This window comes from Panthera uncia, chromosome F1 (genome assembly GCF_023721935.1).
Source record: "Panthera uncia isolate 11264 chromosome F1, Puncia_PCG_1.0, whole genome shotgun sequence".
In the NCBI taxonomy this organism is placed as follows: Eukaryota; Metazoa; Chordata; class Mammalia; order Carnivora; family Felidae; genus Panthera; species Panthera uncia.
In genome coordinates this window covers 29704212-29726849 of record NC_064813.1, presented here as the reverse complement: position 1 = coordinate 29726849, position 22638 = coordinate 29704212, and the positions used below count along the sequence as shown (strand labels likewise).

Sequence of the window (22638 nt, the reverse complement as noted above, 5' to 3'; positions counted from 1 at the left end):
AATTCTGCCAAAAAAACCTCAGTGGCCTAACACATCAAAAATGTATTTATTGCCAATACTACATGTCCATTGTGAATCGGCAGCAAGGCTCTGCTCGTCAGTTAACTCAGGGATCCAGGATGACATCTTGGCACAGGCTGTTGTGATTACTAGGGCAGCAAATGGGTAACGTCACTTTTGCTCACATTTAAAGTCATATGGCCATGGCACTAGGTACCTGGAAGGAAAAAAACCACTATACAGTGATCCTCCCTTGTGCCTAGTTTCCTCTTCTGTGGTTTCAGTTACCCGCGATCAACCGCAGTCAGGAAGCAGGGGTAACTCCTTCTGGCCTGTCCACAGAAGCTCAGCGGTAGCCTGACACTCAGTCACACCATGTCATTCACCTCACTTCATCTCATCACATAGGCACTTTGTCTTTAATCCACGGTAAGACGAAAACAGTACAATAAGATATTGAGAGAGACCACATTCGCATAGCTTCTATTACTGTATATTGTTATAATTGTTCTGTTCTTTTATTAGGTACTGTTGTTAATCTCTTACTCTGCCAATGTATAAATTAAACTTTAATATAGGTGTGTATGTATGTATAGGAAAAACAGTATGCATAGGGTTGGTGCCCTCTGCAGTTCCAGGCATCCACCGGGGGACTTGGAACATGCCCCCTGCACACAAGAGAGGGCTGCTGTATTTGCAGTCATCTCCAATGACTAGAAGGTGCGTATATGAAAACTAGATGTTTGGTACAAGAGAAACTATACAGCCAATTGTCCTGGGATAATTGAGCAATAAAGTCAAATTAGCTCTCTATGTCATACCATGAACAAAAAATGAATCACAGTGGATTAAAGACCAAAGGGTAAAAATTAGAACTTTAAAGTTTTAGAAGCACATGTTTTAGAAACTGGCTTTAGTATTCTTAAAAGGAATTTCTCATGTAAAAAACACAAGGGCACCTGGCTGGCTCGCAGAACATGCAGCTTTTGATCTCGAGGTTGTGAGTATCAAGTCCCACGTTGGGTATAAAGAGTGCTTAAAAATAAAATCTTGGGGCATCAGGGTGGCTCAGTCAGTTGAGCATCCAACTCTTGACGTCGGCTCAGGTCATGATTCTAGGGTCGTGGGATCAAGCTGCATGTTGAGCTCTGCACTGAGCATGGAGCCTGCTTAAGATTCTCTCTCTCTCTCTCTCTCTCTCTCTCTCTCTCTCCCTCCCTCCCTCCCTCCTTCTGCCCCTCTCCCCCACTTAGACTCCCTGTCTCTCTAAAATAAAAAAAATAAATGGGGCACCTGGGTGGCTGAGTCGGTTAACTATTCGACTTCGGTTCAGGTCATGATCTCATGGTTCATGGGTTCAAGCCCCACGTCGGGCTCTGTGCTGACAGCTTAGAGCCTGGAGCCTGTTTTGGATTCTGTGTCTTTCTCTCTCTCTGCCCCTTCCCCACTCACACAATGCTCTCTCTCGCAAAAATAAAAAATTAAAATTAAAAAAAATTTGTAATAAAATAAAATCTTAAAAAATAATAAAACATAAACCCTAAAGAAAAAGATTGATAAGTATGATTACATTAAGATAATGGTCTTTTCTAAAAAGATATCACGGGGGGCCCTGGGTGGCTCAGTCTGTTGAGCATCTGACTTCAGCTCAGGTCACAATCTTGCAGTTCATGAGTTCAAGCCCCGCGTCGGGCTCTGTGCTGACAGCTCAGAGTTTGGAGCCTGCTTCAGATTCTGTGTCTCCCTCTCTCTCTCTGCACCTCCCCTGCTCACACACACACACACTCTCTCTCTCTCTCTCAGAAATAAGTAAACAGTAGAAAAAAATACAATGAAATGAAAAGACACCATAAAAAGTGAAAAGACAAGACATAAAGCATGAGAAAGTGTCTGTGGTGCATATAACCAACAAAGGATTAGCACCTACAATGTAAAAATAGCTCATACCACTCAGTGAGAAGAGAACAAACAATTTAAGGGAACCAGAAGGCCTTTATGTGTTTGTGTATTACTCATGTATGATGCTAAACCTTATTACTTATCAAAGCAATGCAAATCAAGACAGAGTAAGAAATAATATTACATGTATTCAAGTTGGCAAAAAAATAAATATTTTTTAATCTAGAGAAAACAAATATGGCAAGAATATGGAGTAAAGGAACTCTGCGAGTAGTATAAACTGATAAAACTGTTTGAAAGAGCAATTTGGCTCTATCCAGAAAATAGACATTCTGCTCCTAGATATAGACTTAGAGAAATCCTTATATGTAATAACAAAAACATAATATTCATTGCAATATTATTTTAAATAGCGAAAAATAGGGAAAAGCCTTAAGTGTCTATTGACTTTACAAGAGATCATTAAATTGCAGTATTTTTCACACAATGGACTATTAAATAGTAGAGAAAACTAATGAACCAGAATTTAAAGTATTGCCTCAGGTAAATCTCAAAATCATAATATTGAGTGATAAGAGCAAGCTGCAGATGATACACATATAATATCTAAAACGATAAGCGCTGACATCAGGAAAGGAGTTACTTCTGAGAAAGAATAAGAGAGAAGAACAGGATTAGAGAAGATCTAAAAAGTTACTCTAAAGCAAAAATGGCAAAATGGTAAGGGTTTATGAAGCTGGGTGATGAGTAAGGGCATTTGCTAAATTACTATCTGCACTATTTTCTATGCTTGAAATATTTAATAATAAAGAGAAAGAAAGAATTAACCTAAGTCTTGCTAGGTTGAGAGGCTTACCTAAAGTCATGCAAGATATGCCAGGAATCCTCAAGATTCAAACGTAGCCATGTGCTTTCTGATAACCAGCTGTTTTTATTTTTCCCTTTTTACATATTCTGTAATTAATATTATTTTACTAATTGCCTTGAAGTCTTTGATGCAGGGGTGACATCTCTGAAGTAGGGATTCTGTCTTCTGTTTGAACATTCATTAGCTCGAGTACACTGTAGGTGCTCAATAAGCAATCCGTTCAGTGCTTGATGGCTATATACAGTGTTATGCATGGAGACATTATTTATGGTTGGCATATCTGAGTCTCAGTAATAATAAATGATGTAATGACAGAATTTTACTATTGTAATCTCTAGTAAGTTTAGGTATTAAATTGATCACTCCATATCCTGAAAGGGAATGGCAAGAGATTTTAGTTTTCTGTCAGCTGTCTAGGAAATACATGCTATTTTCACAATTGCCCCAGAGTGCTCATATCACATTATGAGCTAGTAAGTGGTGCATTTACAATTTTCTGTTTGTTATTGTAGGTATCATAACTGGAGCATTTTATTCAGTCTCAACATTATTGAATCAAATGATATTGACATATTACAAGGTAAGTGTCTGTCTGTGCCGTGTCACATGCCTGGCCAAGAATGTTTCTTAAGCAGTGTGATTCCTGTTAGTGTGATCATAAGATTAAAGATTTATAGGGTAACCGGCTGACTCAGTCAATGGAGTGTGCGACTCTTCATCTCGGGGATGTAGGTTCGAGCCCCACATAGGGTATAGAGATTACTCAAAAATAAAATCTTGAAAAAAAAAGGTTTATGACCTTATTGCTTTTAAGAGATTTATATTTGTTTTAATTGAGAATACATTTAATCTAATTTATAAAGCACACAAAATGGAAAGCAGAGGTTATTATTACAGTGATAATACCTAAGTCTTTTTTTGATACTTTTTTTTAAATTTAATGTTTGTTTATTTTTGAGAGAGAGAGAGAGAGAGAGCGCGCGAGAGAGCATGAGTGGGGGAGGGGCAGAGAGAGAGGGAGACACAGAATCTAATGTAGGCTCCAGGCTCTGAGCTGTCAGCACCGAGCCCGACGTGGGGCTCAAACCCGCTGATCGCAAGATCATGACCTGAGCTGAAGTCAGATGTTTAACCAACTGAGCCACCCAGGCACTCAATACTTTTTTAAAAAAATGTGACTGGTTATATGGGAAAAGACAAAGAGACAATTTTAAAGGAAACCAATCCAAATATAAAGAAGTAAATATCAAGCTGTGACCTCTCTTTCCTTTTGAAAGGAGAAAGCAGTTGTAATATATAAAAACAGATTAATCTCCTCAGACTTCTGTGAATTCTAACAAAGATCATTGCATTTTCTAACCATGGAGGAATGAGAAAAATTTCTTTTGATTTCTCCCACATTTTAGGTTTTCTTTTTTTCTGGTTTGAAAATAGAATGCCCTTCACATGTTCGTTACCTGCCCCCTAACCCACTCACCTAACAGATATACTAAATTTCCCACTATATTCTATGCTTAATTTTATCTGATTATTTCCATTGACTGTGGAATGTATGGGAATATGAAAGATCTATTTGAATTAGAAGTATCTGATTAACTTCTTTTGATTTTTGTTTTTTAATTAATTTATTTAAATTCAAATTAACATACAATGTAGTATTGGTTTCAGGAGCAGAATCCCATGATTCATCACTCACATGTAACACCCAGTGCTCATCCCAACAAGTGCCCTCACTAATGCCTATCACCCCTCCAGCGACCCTCAATTTGTTTTCTGTATTTAAGAGTCTCTTATGGTTTGCCTCCCTTTCCATTTTATCTTATTTTTCCTTCCCTTCCCCTATGTTCATCATCTGTTTTGTTTCTTAAATTCTACATATAAGTGAAATCATGATATTTCTTTTTCTCTGATTTATTTTGCTTAGCATAATACATTCTAGTTCCATCCACATTGTTGCAAATGACAAGATGTTCTTTTTGATTGCTGAGTAGTATTCCATTGTGTATATATATATACCACATTTTCTTGATCCATTCAAGAAGTATCTGATTAACTTCTTATGAAAATTTTTTTAAGGGAGAAGAAGTGAATGCTGGAAAGATTGGGCTAACATTGGTAGTGGCTGGAATGGTGGGCTCTATTCTTTGTGGCTTTTGGCTTGATTATACCAAAATATACAAGTAAGTGATGGTAGATAAATGTACGGTGTACAACCTAAGGTATTTTGGGTTTAATGGAGACTGTGATTTTTATTTTCAGAAATTTAAGAAGTGTTATTATTACTGAAAGACTTGGATTTTAGACGTTCTTAGATTCCCTTCTCTTCTAAGTGAAGTCTATCTATCTATCTATCTATCTACCTCCCCTCTGGTAACCATCAGTTTGTTCTCTATACTGAAGAGTCTGTTTCTTGGTTTGTCTCTCTCACTCTTTTTTTTCCTTTGTTTGGTTTCTTTCTTACATTCCACATATGAGTGAAATCATATGGTATTAGTCTTTCTCAGACTGACTGATTTCGCTTAGCATTATACTCTCTAGCTCCATCCATGTCGTGGCAAATGCCAAGAGTTCATTCATATTTTTATGGCTGAATAATATGCCATTGTGTGTATATACTTTACCCATTCATCTATCGATGGACTTGGGCTGCTTCCATAGTTTGGCTATTGTAAATAATGCTGCAGTAAACATAGGGGAACAATTATTTTCATTACTAAATGCTCCCCATGATAAATGTAGTTACCATCTGTCACTATACAAAGTTCTTATATTATTGACTATATTCCCTATTCTCTACTTTCCATTCCCATGGCCTATTTATTTTATTACTGGAGGTTGTATCTCTTGATTCCTTCACCTCTTTTGCCCACACCCCCCTACTCCTACAATCACCAGTTTGTTCTCTGTATTTATGAGTCTGTTTCTGTTTGTTTGTTCATTCATTTTGTTTTTTAGATTCCACATGTAAGTGAAATCATATGGTATTTCTGTATTTCCGTCTGACTTATTTCACTTAGCATAATGCCTTCAAGGTCCATCCATGTTGTCGCAAATGACAAGATTTCATTCTTTTTTTACAGCTAATGTTCCATTGTATGTGTGTGTATTCTTTATTCATTTATGTATGTAAATACATACATATTCTTTATTCATTCATCTATCAGTGGACACTTAGGTTGCTTCAATATCTTGGCTATTATAAATAATGCTGCAGTAAACATAGGAGTGCACATATCTTTTTTTTCTCATTTTCTAGCTTTTATTATTATTTTTTCAAACATAATTTATTGTCAAGTTAGGTAACATACAGTGTATACACTGTGCTCTTGGTTTTGGGGGTAGATTCCCATGATTCACTGCTTACATACAACACCCAATGCTCATCCCAAGAGGAATGCACATATCTTTTTGAATTAGTGTTTTTATTTTCCTGGGGGAAAGCCCAGAAGTAGAATTACTGGATCATGTAGTATTTCAATTTTTAATTTTTTGAGGAACTTCCATACTGTTTTCCATGGTGGCTGCATCAAGCTACATTTACCAACAGTGCACAAGGATTCCCTTTTCTCCACATCCTCACCAACACTTGTTATTTCTTGTGTTTGTGATACTAGCCGTTCTGAAAAGTATGTGGTGACATTTCATTATGGTTTTGATTTGCATTTCATTGATGATTAGTGATGTTGAGCATCTTTTTGTGTGTCTGCTGGCCATCTATATGCCTTTGGGAAAATGTCTATTCTGGTCCTCAATTTTCAATTGAATTATTTGGTTTTTTGGTGTTGAGTTGTATTAGTTCTTTATATAATTTTGGATATTAATCCTTTATTGTATATATCATTTGCAAATCTCTCCCCCATTCAGTAAGTTGCCTTTTCCTTTTCTTGATAGTTTCATTTGCTATAGAAGAGCTTTTTAGTTTGATATAGTTCTAATAGTTTATTTTTGCTTTTGTTTCCTTTGTCTGAGGAAACAAATACAGAAAAATATTGCTAAGGAGAATGTCTAAGAGGTTACTATGTGTCTTCTTTTAGGAGTTTTATGACTTCAGGTCTTACATTTAGGTCTTTAATTCATTTTGATTTTATGTTTGTGTATGGTGTGAGGAACTTTTCTAGTTTCATTCTTTTGCATGTGGGTGTCCAGTTTTCCCAGCACCCAGTTACTGAAGAGACTATGTTTCTTGCCTCCTTTCTTATAGATTAATTCACTGTGTAAGCGTGGGTTTATTTCTGACTCTCTATTCTGTTTTATTGGTCTTTGTGTCTATTTTTGGGCCGGTACCATACCGTTCTGATTATTATAAATTTGTAGTATAATTTGAAATATGGGATTATGATACTTTCAGTTTTATTCTTTCTCAAGGTTGCTTTGGCTATTTGGGGTTTTTGTAGTTTCATTATCTTTTTAATACAGTTGTGAATGGGATTGTTTCCTCAATTTCTTTTCGTGGTACTTTGTTATTATTGTATAAGAACACAACAGAGTCTGTATATTAATTTCATATCCTGCAACTTTACTGAATTCATTCATTTGTTCTAATAGTTTTTGGTGGAGTCTTTAGGCATATATAGTATCATATCATCTGCAAATAGGGACAGTTTTACTTCTTTCTTACCAATTTGGATGCCTTTTATTTCTTTTTCTTGTCTGATTGTTGTAACTAAGACTTCCAATACTATGTTGAATAAAGGAGGTGAGAATGGCCATCCTTGTCTTGTTCCTCATCTAAAGAAAAGTTTTCAACTTTTTATCATTATGATGTTAACTGTATTTTTGTCACATATGGGTTTTATTAAGTTGAAGTATGTTCTCTCTAAACCTACTTTGTTGAAAGCTTTTATCATGAATGAATGTTGAATTTTGTCAAATGCTTTTTCTGCATCTGTTGAGTTGATCATATGATTTTTATTGTTGATTTTGTTAATGTGGTGCATCACATTGATTTATTTGCAGCTATTGAATCATCCTTGCATCCCTGGAAAAAATCCTACCTGATCCTTTTAATGTATTGTTGAATTCAGTTTGCTAATATTTTTGTTGAGGATTGCAGCTATGTTCATCAGGGATATTAGTCTGTAATTTTCTTTTTTGTAAGGTCTTTGTCTGGTTTCAGTAGCATTGTAATGCTGGCCTCATAAAATGAATTTGGAAATGTTCCTTCTTATTATATTTTTTGGAATAGTTTGAGAAGTATAGATATTAGCTCTTTAAATGTTTGGTAGAATTCACCTGTGAATTCATCTGGTTCTAGACTTTTGCCCTTGGGAGGTTTTTGATTAGTGATTCATTTTTGTTACTAACAACCAGTCTTTAGATTTTTCTACTTCTTCCTGAATCAGTCTTAGAAAATTACATGTTTCTAGGAATTTATCCATTTCTTCTGAGTTGTCCAATTTTTTGGCATACAGTTTTTCATGGTATTCTCTTATAATCCTTTGTATTCCTCTGGTGTCAGTTGTAATTTCTTTCATTTCTGACTTTATTTATTTGGGTCTCCTCTTTTTTCTTGATGAGTATGGCTAAAGGTATGTAAATTTTGCTTACTTTTCAAAGAACTGGCTCTTAGTGTCATAATCTTTTATAGTCTCTATGTCATTTATTTATGCTCTGTTCTTTATTATTTCTTTCCTTCAACTGACTTTGGACTTTCTTTGTTCTTATTCTAGTTCCTTTAGGTATAAGTTTAGATCATTTATTTGAGATTTTTCTTGCTTTTTGAAGGCCTGTATCACTATAAACTTCCCTTTTAGAACTGCTTTTTCTTTGTCCCAAAGATTGTGAGCTACTGTGTTCCCATTTTCATTTGTTTCCAGGTATGTTAATTTTCTCTTTGATTTCTTCATTGTCCCTTTGGTTATTTGGTAGCATATTGCTTAACTTCCATGTGTTTGTGTTTTTTCCAGTTTCTTCTTGTATTTTTTTAAAAATGTTTACTTTTGAGAGAGAGAGAGAGAGAGAGAGCATGAGCAAGCAGGGTAGGAGCAGAGAGGGGGAAACAGAAGATCCGAAGCAGATTCTGTGCTGATAGCAGAGAGCCTGATGTGGTGCTTGAATTCACAAACCGTGAGATCACGACCTGAGCCAAAGTTGGACGCTTAAATGACTGAGCCACCCAGGCATCATTATAATTTTTAAATTTATTCTTGATTTCTGGTTTCATACCATTGTGGTCAAAAAAGATACTTGATATGATTTCAGTCTTCTTGAATTGATTGAGACTTGTTTCGTGGCCTAACATGTGATATATCTTAGAGAATTTTCCATGTGCACTTGAAAAGAATGTGTATTCTACTGTTTTTAGATGGCATGCTTTGTATGTATGTTCAGTTTATCTGGTTTTAATGGATCGTTCAAAGCCACTGTTTACTTATTTTCTGTTTGAGTGATTTATCCATTAATGTAAGTGGGGGGGGGGCGTGTTAAAGTCCCCTACTGTTACTGTATTACTCAATTTCTCCCTTTATGTTTGTTAATATTTGCTTTATATAATTAGGACTTCTATGTTGAGTGCATAGTTATTTACAATTATTATACCTTTTTGTTGGATTGATTCCTTTATCATTATGCAATACCCTTGTTTGTCTCCTTTTATAATCTTTGTTTTGAAGTATTTTGTCTAGGGTCGCCTGGGTGGCTCAGTCAGTTAAGCATCCGACTTTGGCTCAGGTCATGATCTCACGGTTTGCGAATCCAATCCCTGCATCAGGCTCTGTGCTGACAGCTCAGAGCCTGGAGCCTGCTTCAGATTCTGTGTCTTCTTCTCTCTCTGCCCCCCCTCACTCATGCTCTGTCTCTCTCTCTCTCTCTCTCTCTCAACAATAAATGTTAGGGGTGCCTGGGTGGCTCAGTCAGTTAAGCGTCCGACTTCAGCTCAGGTCACGATCTCGCGGTCCGTGAGTTCGAGCCCTGCCTCGGGCTCTGGGCTGATGGCTCAGAGCCTGGAGCCTGCTTCCCATTCTGTGTCTCCCTGTCTCTCTGCCCCGCCCCCGTTCATGCTCTGTCTCTCTCTGTGTCAAAAATAAATAAACGTTAAAAACAAAAACAAAAACAAAAAAAACCACACACAAAAAACAATAAATGTTAAAAAAATTTTTTTTTAAGTAAAGTATTTTGCCTAACCTAAATATTGCTACCCCAGCATTTTTTTTTTTTTTGCTTCCATTTGCATGAAATGTCTTTTTCCATCCCTTCACATCTGTATGTGTCATTAGGTCTGAAATGAATCTCTTGGTGGCAGCATATAGATGGGTCTTGTTGTTTTCATCCATTCTGTCACCTTATGTCTTTTGATTGGAGCAGTTAGTCCATTTACATTTAAAGTAATTATTGATGCGGGGTGTCTAGGGGGCTCAGTCAGTTAAGTGTTCAGCTTCAGCTCAGGTTGTGATCTCACAGTTTGTGGGTTTGAGCCCCATGTCGGGCTCTGTGTGCTGACAGCTCAGAGCCTGGAGCCTATTTCAGATTCTGTGTCTCTCTGTCTCTCTCTGCCCCTCCCCCACTCATGTTCCATCTCTGGCTCTCAAGAATAAAATAAAACATTAAAAAAAAAGATATTTTTAGACCTTTTTTTAAAATGTTTATTTATTTTTTGAGAGAGACAGAGCACAAGCAGGGGAGGGGCAGAGAGAGAAGAGGAAACAGAATCTGAGGCAGGCTCCAGGCTCTGAGCTGTCAGCACAGAGCCCAGTGCAGAGCTTGACCTCACAAGCTGTGAGATCACAACCTGTGCTGAAGTCAGATGCTTAACCAACTGAGCCACCCAGGCGCCCCCCTCCCAAAAAAAAATATTTAAAGTAATTATTGATGTATATATACTTACTGCCATTTTAATTGTTTTATGATTGTTTTTGTAGTTCTTCTCTGTTCCTTTCTTGCTCTCTTCCTTTGTGATTTGATGACTTTCTTTAGTGTTATGCTTGGATTTCTTTCTCCTTATTTTTTGTGTATCTATTCTAGGTTTTGGGTTTGTTACCATGAGATTCATATATAACATCCCATGTATATAGCAGCCTATTTGAAGTTGATGGTTGCTTAAGTTGAAATGCATTTTGAAAGCACTATTTTTTTACTCCCCCCTCCACTTTTTAGGTATATGATGTTATATTTGCATCTTTTAATTTTTATCCTTCAGCTAATTTTGTAGATATAATTGATTTTGCTACTTTTGTCTTTTAATCTTTATAGTAGCTTTATAAGTGATTGATCTTCTTCCTTTACTATATGTTTGCCTTTGCTAATGAAATTTTTTCCTTTCATAGTTATCTTACTTCTATTTATGGCCTTTTTTTTTTTTTTTTTTTTTCTGCTTACAGTAGTCCTTTTAGAGGCACCTGGGTGGCTCAGTTGGTTAAGCGCCTGACTCTTGATTTCGGCTCAGGTCATGATCTCACAGTTTATTGCTTCGAGCCCTGTGTTGGGCTTCATTAGTCCCTTTAACATTTCTTGTAAGGCCGGTGTAGTGGTGATGAACTCCTTTAACTTTTATTTGTCTTGGAAACTCTTTATCTCTCCTTGAATTCTGAATGATAATCTTACCCGGTAGAGTATTCTTCATTGTGGGTTTTTTCCTTTCAGCATTTTGAATATATTCTGCTACTCCCTTTTGCCCTGCAAAGTTTTTGCTGAGAAATCAGCTGATAGCCTTATGGAGCTCCCCATGTACATAAGTATTTACTTTTCTGTTGCTGCCTTTAAGATTCTTTAACTTGTTGACGTTTTTTTTTTTTAATTTTTTTTTTCAACGTTTTTATTTATTTTTGGGACAGAGAGAGACAGAGCATGAACGGGGGAGGGGCAGAGAGAGAGGGAGACACAGAATCGGAAACAGGCTCCAGGCTCCGAGCCATCAGCCCAGAGCCTGACGCGGGGCTCGAACTCACGGACCGCGAGATCGTGACCTGGCTGAAGTCGGACGCTTAACCGACTGCGCCACCCAGGCGCCCCTAACTTGTTGACGTTTTAATTATTATGTGCCTTGGTGTGGTCCTCCTTGGGTTCATCTTCTTTGGGGCTCTCTTTGTTTCCTGGAATTGGATGTCTGTTTTTTTTTTCTCCAGGTTGTGGAAGTTTTCAGCTATTATTTCTTCAAATAAGTTTTCTGCTCTTTTCTTTTTCTGGGACCTCTCTAATGCAAATGTTAGTATGCTTGATGTTGTCCCAGAGGTCCCTTAACTTCCTTATTTTTAAAAATCCTTTTTTCTTTTTTGTTGTTCAGCTTGAGTATCTTCCAGATCGCTGATTCATTCTTCTGCATTCTCTAATCTGCTTATTGATTCCCTATGGTTTGTTTTTCATTTCAGTCATTATATTCTTCACCTGTCTCTTTTTTGAAGTTCTCAGTGAGTTCATCCACTCTTCTCTCAAGTCCTGTGAGTATCTTTCTGACCATTACTTTGAACTCTGTCAGGTACATTGCTTACTTATCCCTGTCTTGTTTAGTTCTTTTTCTGAGATTTCTCTTTTATGCTTTTCTTTGAGACATATTCCTCTCCCTTCTTTTGTCTGACCTTCTGTGTTTGTTTCTGTGAGTTAGATGGAAAGCTACCTCTCCTGGTCTTAAAGGAGTGGACTTATGTAATAACATCCCCTGTGTAGAATTTGTGTGCCTGGCTGCTTTGGCTGATTAGCTGGAGCTGCATTTGGTCCAGGCCAAAGATCCTGGGGTGCTCCGTGCCAAAGGCCAGCCTGGTGGGACAAGTAGAGTTGGAGCAGATACAGTCTGGGAGGGTTCCCCTTGCAGGACAGATTGCTAGGGGCCTGGACTCTGTTCCCATCTGTGCTCTCCAGGGGGAGGAGGAATGTAAACAGTGGTGCTCACTGGCATCTCCAAACCCAAAGTGAGTTCCAGCAGTTTCCCCATTGTTCGGTAGATGTTCTAGTAGTAAAAGTTGTCCTTTAAACCACTGTTTTGTTTTTTTACTTTGCTGTGCCCCAGGCCAGACGAATCTGCATGGGGGACAGTTCTGTGATATCTCTCCTACTGCAAATCATAGGGTCTGCAGTGGGGTTCCCATTGTTACCCTGCCTCTGTCTCTCTTGCTGTTCTCTACATGGTCCCTCTATGTTCTATTACGCAGAAACTGTTCAATCAGCCCTAAGGTCTTCTTCAGGAGGAATTGCTCTATGCATGGATTCTACGTGTCTGCGGGAGGACATGAGTTCAGGGTCTTCCTAGCCTTCCATCTTGGGCCCCTAGGCCAACAGTAGCTACACTTTTTAACAGGCAGAAACTCCCCATATGCTTGGGAGAAATGAATGAATGTAACTGTGCATAAATGAATAGAAGGAAATAAAATGAATGAATGAAATACGGAACGGTCACCTATATATCTTCTGTACCTTTCAAGGCCCAAGATGTGTTTGATACCATTATGTAAGCCCTTCCAAAGACCTCCAATGTTGAAATTCTCCAAGATAGTTTTCCCATAATTTAAGATAGTACTTGCTGTGGCTTCATTATTATGAAATGTTAGCTTACAGTGAAACCCATTCAATCTGTAGATGAAGGGAACATATGTAAAGAATTAAATTTATTTATAGTCTTTGGCCCACTTTACAATTAGAAAACTTGCTAGGCATAGGAATATGTTCTTTTTGGCCTTGATTTTGTTCTCAGAGTAACTGCCATTCATTCACCAAACTTCTGTTGTGGGCATAATTCGTCTAGGAATTATGACAAGCAATATATGATCCCTGTCCTTAAGACACTTGTAGTCTAAAAGGGGAAAATAAGGCATGCATATATGAAACAATAATAATATAACAGACTAAAATCAATGTCACAAGTCCAATAGGTGTCTGTCATGTGACAGTTATGTAGCTACTAAAATGATAAGGGAGCTTGGAAGAAGAGACAACTTTGTAAGCTGCAGTGGTTAGGAAAGGTGTTTTGGAAGAGGTAAAATTTGAACTGAATCTTGAGATACAGCTACAGAACTATCCCATTTGGTGGCACAAAAATTATTTTATCCATATGAATATTCCTTCCTGTCTGAACACTGGATGTGGTGTGAGTTTTGTTGATTGCTGCTGTTGAATCTTAAATGTAAGCTTTATAAACGTGAGCTTTAAAGTCAATGCTTTGGGGCGCCTGGGTGGCTCGGTCGGTTAAGCGTCGACTTCGGCTCAGGTCATGATCTCACGGTCCGTGAGTTCGAGCCCCGCGTCGGGCTCTGTGCTGACAGCTCAGAGCCTGGAGCCTGTTTCAGATTCTGTGTCTCTCTCTCTCTGCCCCTCCCCTGTTCATGCTCTGTCTCTCTCTGTCTCAAAAATAAATAAACATTAAAAAAAAAATTTTTAAGTCCATGCTTTGTGCTATCAACAATAGCCAAAGTATGGAAAGAGCCCAAGGGTCCATGGAGTATTACTCGGCAATGGAGTTTTACTCGGCAATCAAAAAGGATGAAATCTTGCCATTTGCAACTATGTGCATGGAACTAGAGGATATTATGCTAAGCGAAATTAATCAGTCAGAGAAAGACAAATATCATATGACTGCACTCATATGAGGACTTTAAGATACAAAACAGATGAGCATAAGGGAAGGGAAGCAAAAATAATATAAAAACAGGGAGGGGGATAAAACATAAGAGACTCTTAAATACAGAGAACAAACAGGGGGTTGCTGGAGGGGTTGTGGGAGGTGGGGTGGGCTAAATGGGTAAGGGGCATTAAGGAATCTACTCCTGAAATCATTGTTGCACTACATGCTAACTAACTTGGATGTAAATTAAAAAATAAATTATAAAAAAATAAAAGTAAATAAAGTCAATGCTTTGGTGGAAACATTTTTCCATATAAGGGAAACCTGATTTTGAAAACCAAGGAATTTATTACTGTATGGACGGAGCAGTGGTTAGTAACATGATTTTTATATGCCTAGGAAAATCAGACAAAATACTAACAATTTTGTTTTTTGTTTTAGACAGACTACTCTGATAGTTTACATTTTATCTTTTCTTGGAATGGTTATATTTACTTTCACATTGGACCTTGGATACAGTATCGTTGTGTTTGTTACTGGAGGGGTGCTTGGGTAAGCATCAAATGTGTTTAGGGGGAATGATAGCATGCTGTTATAATTGTGAAATATTGCTACTATGGTTTTAAATTTTTAGTTCATCCAAATGTCTTAAAAATATTTTAAATATTTTAAATATTTAAACTTTAAAGAATCTGTGCTGTGCATATAAATTTGTAATTCTTTAGAATACAAAAAGTTTGAAAATGTTTTTTGGTATATATGACAGGTGAAAAATGATAAGCCTTACTTAGTCCAGGTAACATTATTTAGTTAGAAAAACAACTGACTTAGCGAATCAGAGGTAATTTTTTTTCAGAAAAAGGAAAACTTAGGAGCTGCTTTGCTTTTCAGTTCTTCTGTCCTTGGACTGATTGGTGAATAATAATAGGGGCTTGCTTTCACACATCAAGTTCAAAATCTTTAGTTATTTGATCACTAGAATAGGGCTGAGAAGTAGAATGATTGCCACAGTGTATGCTATTGTCCTTCAGTTAATTGTTTCTGTAATTCTGGATTTATTTTCGTAGTTTCTTCATGACTGGTTACCTCCCATTGGGTTTTGAATTTGCTGTTGAAATCACTTACCCTGAATCCGAAGGCACCTCATCTGGTCTTCTTAATGCTGCCGCACAGGTAAACCCCTGACCTCTCTTAAATCTGAGATGAGTAGTTTACAGACTATTCTAAATTTTTTTTTTTTAATGTTTATTTATTTTTGAGAGAGAGAGAGAGAGAGACACAGAGCATAGTGGGGGAGGGGCAGAGAGAAACAGAGACGCAGAATCCAAAGCAGGCTCCAGGCTCCGAGCTGTCAGCACAGAACCCGATGCAGGGCTCAAACTCATGAACTGCGAGATCATGACCTGAGCCAAAGTTGGTCACCCAACCAACTGAGCCACCCAGGTGCCCCAGTTTACTGGGTATTCTAGTGAATAAGAAGTTTAAACTTTCTGCCTTTCCAAATCATATGAATAAAATAGTTAAGAAAAGTTCTCAGGAAAACATTACACTTATTTCAAAGAAGCAAATTCAACAACAATTATTTCCTCTTATTTTATTTTAGATATTTGGAATTCTGTTCACATTGGCTCAAGGAAAACTCACAACAGACTATAGTCCTAAAGCAGGAAACATTTTCCTCTGTGTTTGGATGTTTCTAGGCATCATTTTAACAGGTAAATGAGGGTATTTTCCTGACAAAAGTACTTGTGTCATATCGTCTTTATATTTTTCACGTATATTGATTCTCAGTGGCTTTCAGAACTCAAAGGGAGAAAGGAAATAAAAAGCGGGATTACTACTTATTTTTTCCCAAGGATATGAATCTATTAATTAATTTTTCAGATTTTAACTTCAATACCATTACTATGCATAAAAACCAAAGCCAGCGTGTGAAGAGTCGGGAAAGATCTGGAATCGGCAGACCTGGACCCGAGTTCTGACTCTACTGCTCACCTGCTGTGTGACTTTAGACAAATTGCTTAAACTCTCATACCCTCCTTTTCTCATTCACGTAATAGGGTATTAAAAAGCCTGCCATGGAGGGTTGCTATGAGGATTAACTGAAATTCAGGTTCATGAAAAGCTCCTAGCATGGTGTCTGGCACTCAGGACGTGCCCAGTCACGTCAGCTGTTACCAGAATGAGTGGTGGTGGAAACAGCACAAGGGATGGTTAGTCAGTTCTTACACTTCTCAGGTGTCATCGGAATAGACTTGGGCAGGAACGACGGCGGTGCCCAACTTTGAGAGAAGGAGCATGGAAAAGGACTCTAATCCGTAGTTTGTCCGGGTGCATGAGCATAAAAGTGGATTTAGAAGCAAGGCTTAACGTCCACAGTGTTTCCACACCCACGCTGGCTTCTCCTGTTATCTCACTCTGTTAATTTCTCTCTGCAGTCCTTTTCCCTACTCAGACGGCAGCGTAAACTCTTATACAGTGTACGGATACCTACCAAGCAAACCACACTTCCTGCCTCCTCCCCCTTGGCCTTGATGCTCCAATGGTCCCAAACTCCCTCTGGTGCCAAATTCTTGGCTGTTCTATTCCTGTCTCACATTCTTTGCATATCCTGTTTGCTGCCTGCCTAGAGTGCCTTCCTGTCTCTTCTTATCTGCTTGACAAGTTCCTACTCATTTTTCAAGTTTCAATGCAAATATGTGTTCTCTGGCAAGCCTTCCCTGATTTTTCTCTGGACTGACATGGGCTTTTTTTTCTCCCATGTTCCCACTGTACCTTGTACATATCTGCACTATTGCAGTTATCCTACAGTGTTATAATTGTTTGCATGGTAATATTTCCCTAGATGGGCGAGTGCTCTATGGAAAGAATTGTGCTTTTCATCTTTGGTTCCTAGCATCCTGTATTTATTCATTAATGAATGATTTGCTAATTAAGTTAATGGCTTAGAGAGGCCCTGGTATTATTTCATGCTACAAGGATGCTATTGGATATTATGGTACTACAGTGTGCTAAATTTGGCAATATCAAAAAAGACTTTGTGCCGCTTAGAGAAAAGCATATCTATATACGCTCTTTGGTAACATCACCTCTTTGGGGTTTTTCTGTTTCAGCATTAATCAAGTCTGATCTCAGAAGACACAATATAAATATAGGAATTGCAAATGGTGATATTAAAGCTGTAAGTAATGAATATTTTTATGACTAAACTATTAAGAAATGTGTGAAACCTGTCTGTCTAGTCAGCTATTTTGTATTCCTGAGCCAATCATTGATCTGTCATAATGGCAGATGCCAGATGCTGTAAGTTGTTTTTATTTCCTGATTCTTTCTGCAGGTACCAGTTGAAGATACAGTTGAAGATAGTCCCACAGACCAAGAATCAAAAACTATTGTGATGTCCAAGCAGTCAGAATCGGCAATTTGAGGTGAAAGAAAAAGTTAACATCATGTGATACTTGAGCAGTAAGGCTTGGTTTAAACGTTATGGGATATGGATACTTACTTGAAAATTATTACGTGACCCATAATTATTATCTTGCTTAATTGTAACCTTAAGCAATATTTTGCTTAGCAGACTTTGGCTCATCTCATATTAACACTACCATTTATCAACTGAGCCTTCCATTCATAGTCCTCTCTTGTCAACCTGAAAGTAAGCTTCTTGATGTGTATTTTCCAAAAGTGGTTTTGTTGTGTTTTGTTTCGTTTTGTTTCTTTGTAGAAAATGGAAGGTTGGAAGGCTTTCTGAAATGATAATGTGGAGGCCTAATCCCCATAAATCACATAGGACTTCATGCAATTTAGAACCAAGTGACCAATATATTCCTAACTGGCTCCTTTCCATTGTTCTGATCTATTGTCCAGTGACCCTCAGTAGGAGTACATTACACCAACACGACACTCCTGGCCCATCAAAGGACAGCACTGGGATGACACCTGCACGGAACCTCTAAGATTTTTCCCATTTCTTATATTCTTGTTAAACAGTGCTTTGTAACGTGTACTGTCAGTGGCCATCAAAACTATCGTGGGAACAGGTTGAACCCATGACTTTGGTCTTAGACTTGAATTCTAATGAAGCTAAGGGGCCCAGACGGACTCATTATCTTGAGTTCTCTGCACTGCCTTCCTACCATGCTATAAATGCTAATACTATTTTCTCACTTCAACTTGACAGTAATTTTGTACCCACTGCCTTGCTTACTCTTTTTTCAACACGGGCAAGATTGGAGATATTGTCACTTCAGCTCCATACCACTCAGAGTAAAGCAAATATCACAGTAAAGTGACTCAAATGAATTCTTTGGTTTCCCAATACACATAAAAGTCATGTTTACACTGTTGTGTAGTCTAGTAAGTGTGCAATAGACTGAAGGAACAATGGACATACCTTCAGTGAAAAAAGACTTATTGCTAAAAAATGCTAACCATCAGCTGAGCTTTCAGTAAGTCATAATCACCACCATTGGTCACCACAACAAATATAATAATAATGAAAAAGGTTGAAATATTGCATGAATTACAAAATGTGACACAGACACAAAATGAGCAAATGCTTGGAAAATTGGCACCAATATACTTGCTCGATTCAGGGTTGCCCCAAACCTTCAAGTTGTTGGAAAAAACAAACAAACCCACAATATCTGTGAAGTGCAGTAAATCAAAGCACAATAAAATGAGGTATGCCTGTATATTTAACTTTGTAGTAAGAAAATGTCATCCAATGTGTTTCATGTTTTCTTGTATCGTCCCTAATACTTGTGCTTCAGTATTACAAAGAAATCTATGGTGACTTAGCCTAGGAGTTCTCATTTAGTGAAGACCTCTTAAGATGCTTTAATTCTCTACTAACATCTGTATGACCATTCTCCTTTGAGGAATACTGTGCCCAGGTATGTGCTCCTGCAGTGTATTGTGGGAGTGTATCCTTTCTTCACCCGACTGTACATACTGTTCCAAAAGTCTGCTCTTTCACATGCTCAGGGTAAGGAGAATAGGACCAAATGTGCTTCTACAGTGCCTACCACTGCGTTTTGTTTACAATGAGAATTTACATGTTGTTCACGACCTGACTCTCTAAGCTCATAGGGAATATCTTTAGAATACTAACATCTAAACAGCCATAATATTTACATTATGTCCACATAAACAACAACAACAAAAAGCCAATCAGGTGTGCCCTTGAAGTAAATTAGCAATTCTGATTTGGGCAGATTATATGCATTGCTTTATGTTGATATTATAACATTCTCTGTAATCAAATGACAGTAAATGATGTAGAATCTTTCCTGGAGAATGTGTCACCAGAAGAACTTAGCTGGGAATCAGAAGCTCTGGGTCTGTGACTGTCTGGGTCACAGACCTGGCTCTGTGTCCCTGTCACTCTCTGGGCAGCGTTTTCCTTATCCATATAATGAATGTATTCACTTTGATCTCAAAGACCTTTTTTGCATCTTCAATGCCGTTCATCATGGGGTAGACCAAATCGGGTACTGTGGGAACTTAAATCTAGCTAGAGAAAAATCCCCTAGAGAATTGGATTAACAGCTGTGATTGTTACTTTGTGCATCTGGGGGATTTAAAATCTTTTTTTTTTTTTTTTTTTTTTTTTTTTTTTTTTTTTTTTTTTTTTTTAGCTTTTTTATTCAGTTGGTGATAGCTCAGGCAGAATATGCTGAATCATTAACTTCCTTAGATATTCACATTATAGGTTTTATGACCAAAAAGATATCCTAAGATCCCTCCTAAATAATTATTTTTATTTTTGAACTATCAGTGTTGTTTTAAACAATCATGTACTTGTTGAGTTCCCTAGCTTTTGAAAAAAAATTACAGATCAAGGTTGGAATACTTTATTTCCAAAAAGCATATGCGTATGTGTCATGTGTATCTTTCTTTGTTGATTAGAAAAAGGATGAAATAGGATGTGACAAAACGCAAAATGAATTGATAATTTTTCTGTATTTTGAGTTAAAGTTGCCTGTAATTTGTGAAACAAGAAATGTCATATAATTCTATGTCTGATCTTTGGAAAATAGAGTTGGGTAACCATCACTTCTGTAAATTTTAACAAAATAATTTTAGAAAGAAATTGGATGCTTTCAAAAGCTGTTGCATTTATAAATTATGCAGAAAAGAAAAATACTAGCTTTTGCCTTTTGTGAATGTTGGAGAAATGTCTTTAAAATATTGTTTATATGTAAACTCAGAATATGCCAGAAGAATTCCTGTCTGTATGAAGTCATCTTTCATGTTTGAAATTTTGCTTTTTGTACTATTTGTCTGTATGCTTGTTCTTCAGTGTTTCAGACCTGAAATAAATTTATTTTTTTAATGTTAATTTTGTATGGCTTTTTGAAAAAAATTTTAAGCTGTTAATTTATTTTTTGAGAGAGAGTGTGAGCCAGGTGGGAGATGGGTGGGGCAGAGAGAAGGAGACAGAATGTGAAGCAGGTTCCTCACTGTCAGCACGGAGCCCAACGCAGGCCTCGAACCCATGAACCTTGAGATCATGACCTGAGCCGAAGTCAGACACTTAACCGACTGAGCCGCCCAGGCACCCCTAAGTTCTGATACTTAGGTACACATGGGGAGTGGAAAGGGACTGTTAAGATTTCAGAATGAGCCAAGGAGGGAGCAAGTGTTTTGTGGAGCACAACAAGGAGACCAAGTTCACCAGGGTCAGTGCTCAAACAGCACAGCAGTGAGGGATTAATCTCCTCCCCTTGCTTTTTGGTGCCTGACCCCTCCTTGGGCAGATAGGTGCCTACAAGGAGCCATCTGGGACACTACACCTAAGCTTCAGACTTTACCTGTTTCTCCTGGGAGCATGTGCCTGTGTGGTACCTTATATCTATAGCAGGTGTTAATTTTTTCTCAAGACCTTGCTGATTAACATAATAAAACCAAACTCTAATTTTCTTCATTAAAAAATAGATATGATGGACGTACATTCTTCATAAGAGTCAGTGAGATAATACATGAAAAAACATTTAGCTGAAAGCTTGACATAGCCAACACTCAAACGTTTTGGCTACTATTTTTATGCATTAATGATTGGTAACTAGCAACATATTACCACTTAAAAGTATTTGGATTTGAAGAGAAAAGTTCAAGTGACTTACATCAAAAGAATACCAATGAGGAGTGCCTGGGTGGCTCAGTCAGTTAAGCGTCTGATTCTTGACTTCAGCTCAGGTCAAGATCTCATTGTTCATGGGTTCAAGCCCCTTGTCGGGCTCTGCACTGACAATGTGGAGCCTGCTTGGGACTCTCCCCCTCTCCTCTCTCTCTGCCCCTCCCTTGCTCGCTCTCTCTCTCAAAATAAATAAACTTAAAAAAAAAAAAAAAAAGAATACTACTGAGAAAAATTGAGGTTCTGGGGAGAGAGCATAGAGAAGACACTTAGGGAGGAGGAGAATGACCTGGCAGGGGGCTGCCCCTTCCACATCCTCCTGAAGCTAGTCCTGGAGGACTAATAAACTGGTTGGCAAGGATTAAGGAAATGGTGAGATTGAGAATGGAGGCTGGATGAAAGATTAGCCTACGGCAGTGACTTCCAAAGGTTTTGGTCCCAGAAAACTTTTACATTTAAGAATCATTGAGCAACCTCAGGCGCCTGGGTTGCTCAGTCAGTTAAGTGCCCGACTTTGGCTCAGGTCATGATCTCACAGTTCATGGGTTCGAGCCCCGCATCAGGCTCTGTGCTGACAGCTCGGAGCCTGGAGCCTGCTTCAGATTCTTCTGTATCTCCCTCTCTCTGTCCCTCCCCCACGCATGCTCTAGCTCTCCTTCAAAAATAAATAAACATCAGAAAAAAAAAAATCATTGAGGAACCCAAAAGAACTTTTGTTTTTCTGAGTTATAGCTGTCAATATTTATCATACTAGAAATTAAAACTATTTTATTCATTTAAAAATAACTTCATTACATCATCACATAAATTACATTTTTATGACAAATAACTATTTTCCAAAACAAATATAGTGAGAACAGTGATACTTTTCAATCTCTAAAGACTACAAAAGCCTTCAATGTCTGGCTTCATAGAAGACTGCTGGATTCTCATACCTGATCCTACCTTCAATCTGTAGAGATACGCTACTTTGACGTGTTTGAAGAAAAAACCTTGTGCACATGTGCAGTTGGAAAAGGACAAGTATTTTAAGTCTTTTCAGGTAATTGTAGGTATTCTGGACACTGTGGCAAGTTGGAACTGGTACTATCTTAAAGGTTAGTTGCTATGTGGAATCTGAAGCCATATCAATAAACTTTTCCTATTTTGTTAACATTAACATCCAATGGTCTGTCTTGTACTTTCAACAGATCTTTAACGGTGCGTGGTTTTGTGACATTATGCACTGGCATTTGGAAAGTATTACTT

General features: G+C 37.7%; 1 protein-coding gene across 1 annotated transcript in view; it reads left to right on the top strand.

The window, feature by feature from the left end:
- FLVCR1 (FLVCR heme transporter 1) overlaps positions 1 to 20595 on the top strand; it is a 37506-nt gene extending 16911 nt beyond the window's left edge. The window contains exons 4-10 of the mRNA XM_049634170.1: positions 3280 to 3347; positions 4844 to 4947; positions 14694 to 14804; positions 15320 to 15425; positions 15856 to 15967; positions 17366 to 17433; positions 17590 to 20595. Of these exons, the coding sequence (XP_049490127.1) occupies positions 3280 to 3347; positions 4844 to 4947; positions 14694 to 14804; positions 15320 to 15425; positions 15856 to 15967; positions 17366 to 17433; positions 17590 to 17679 (659 nt within the window). The 3' untranslated portion in view covers positions 17680 to 20595. The remainder of the gene's footprint in view (positions 1 to 3279; positions 3348 to 4843; positions 4948 to 14693; positions 14805 to 15319; positions 15426 to 15855; positions 15968 to 17365; positions 17434 to 17589) is intronic.
- The last annotated feature ends 2043 nt before the right edge of the window (positions 20596 to 22638 follow it).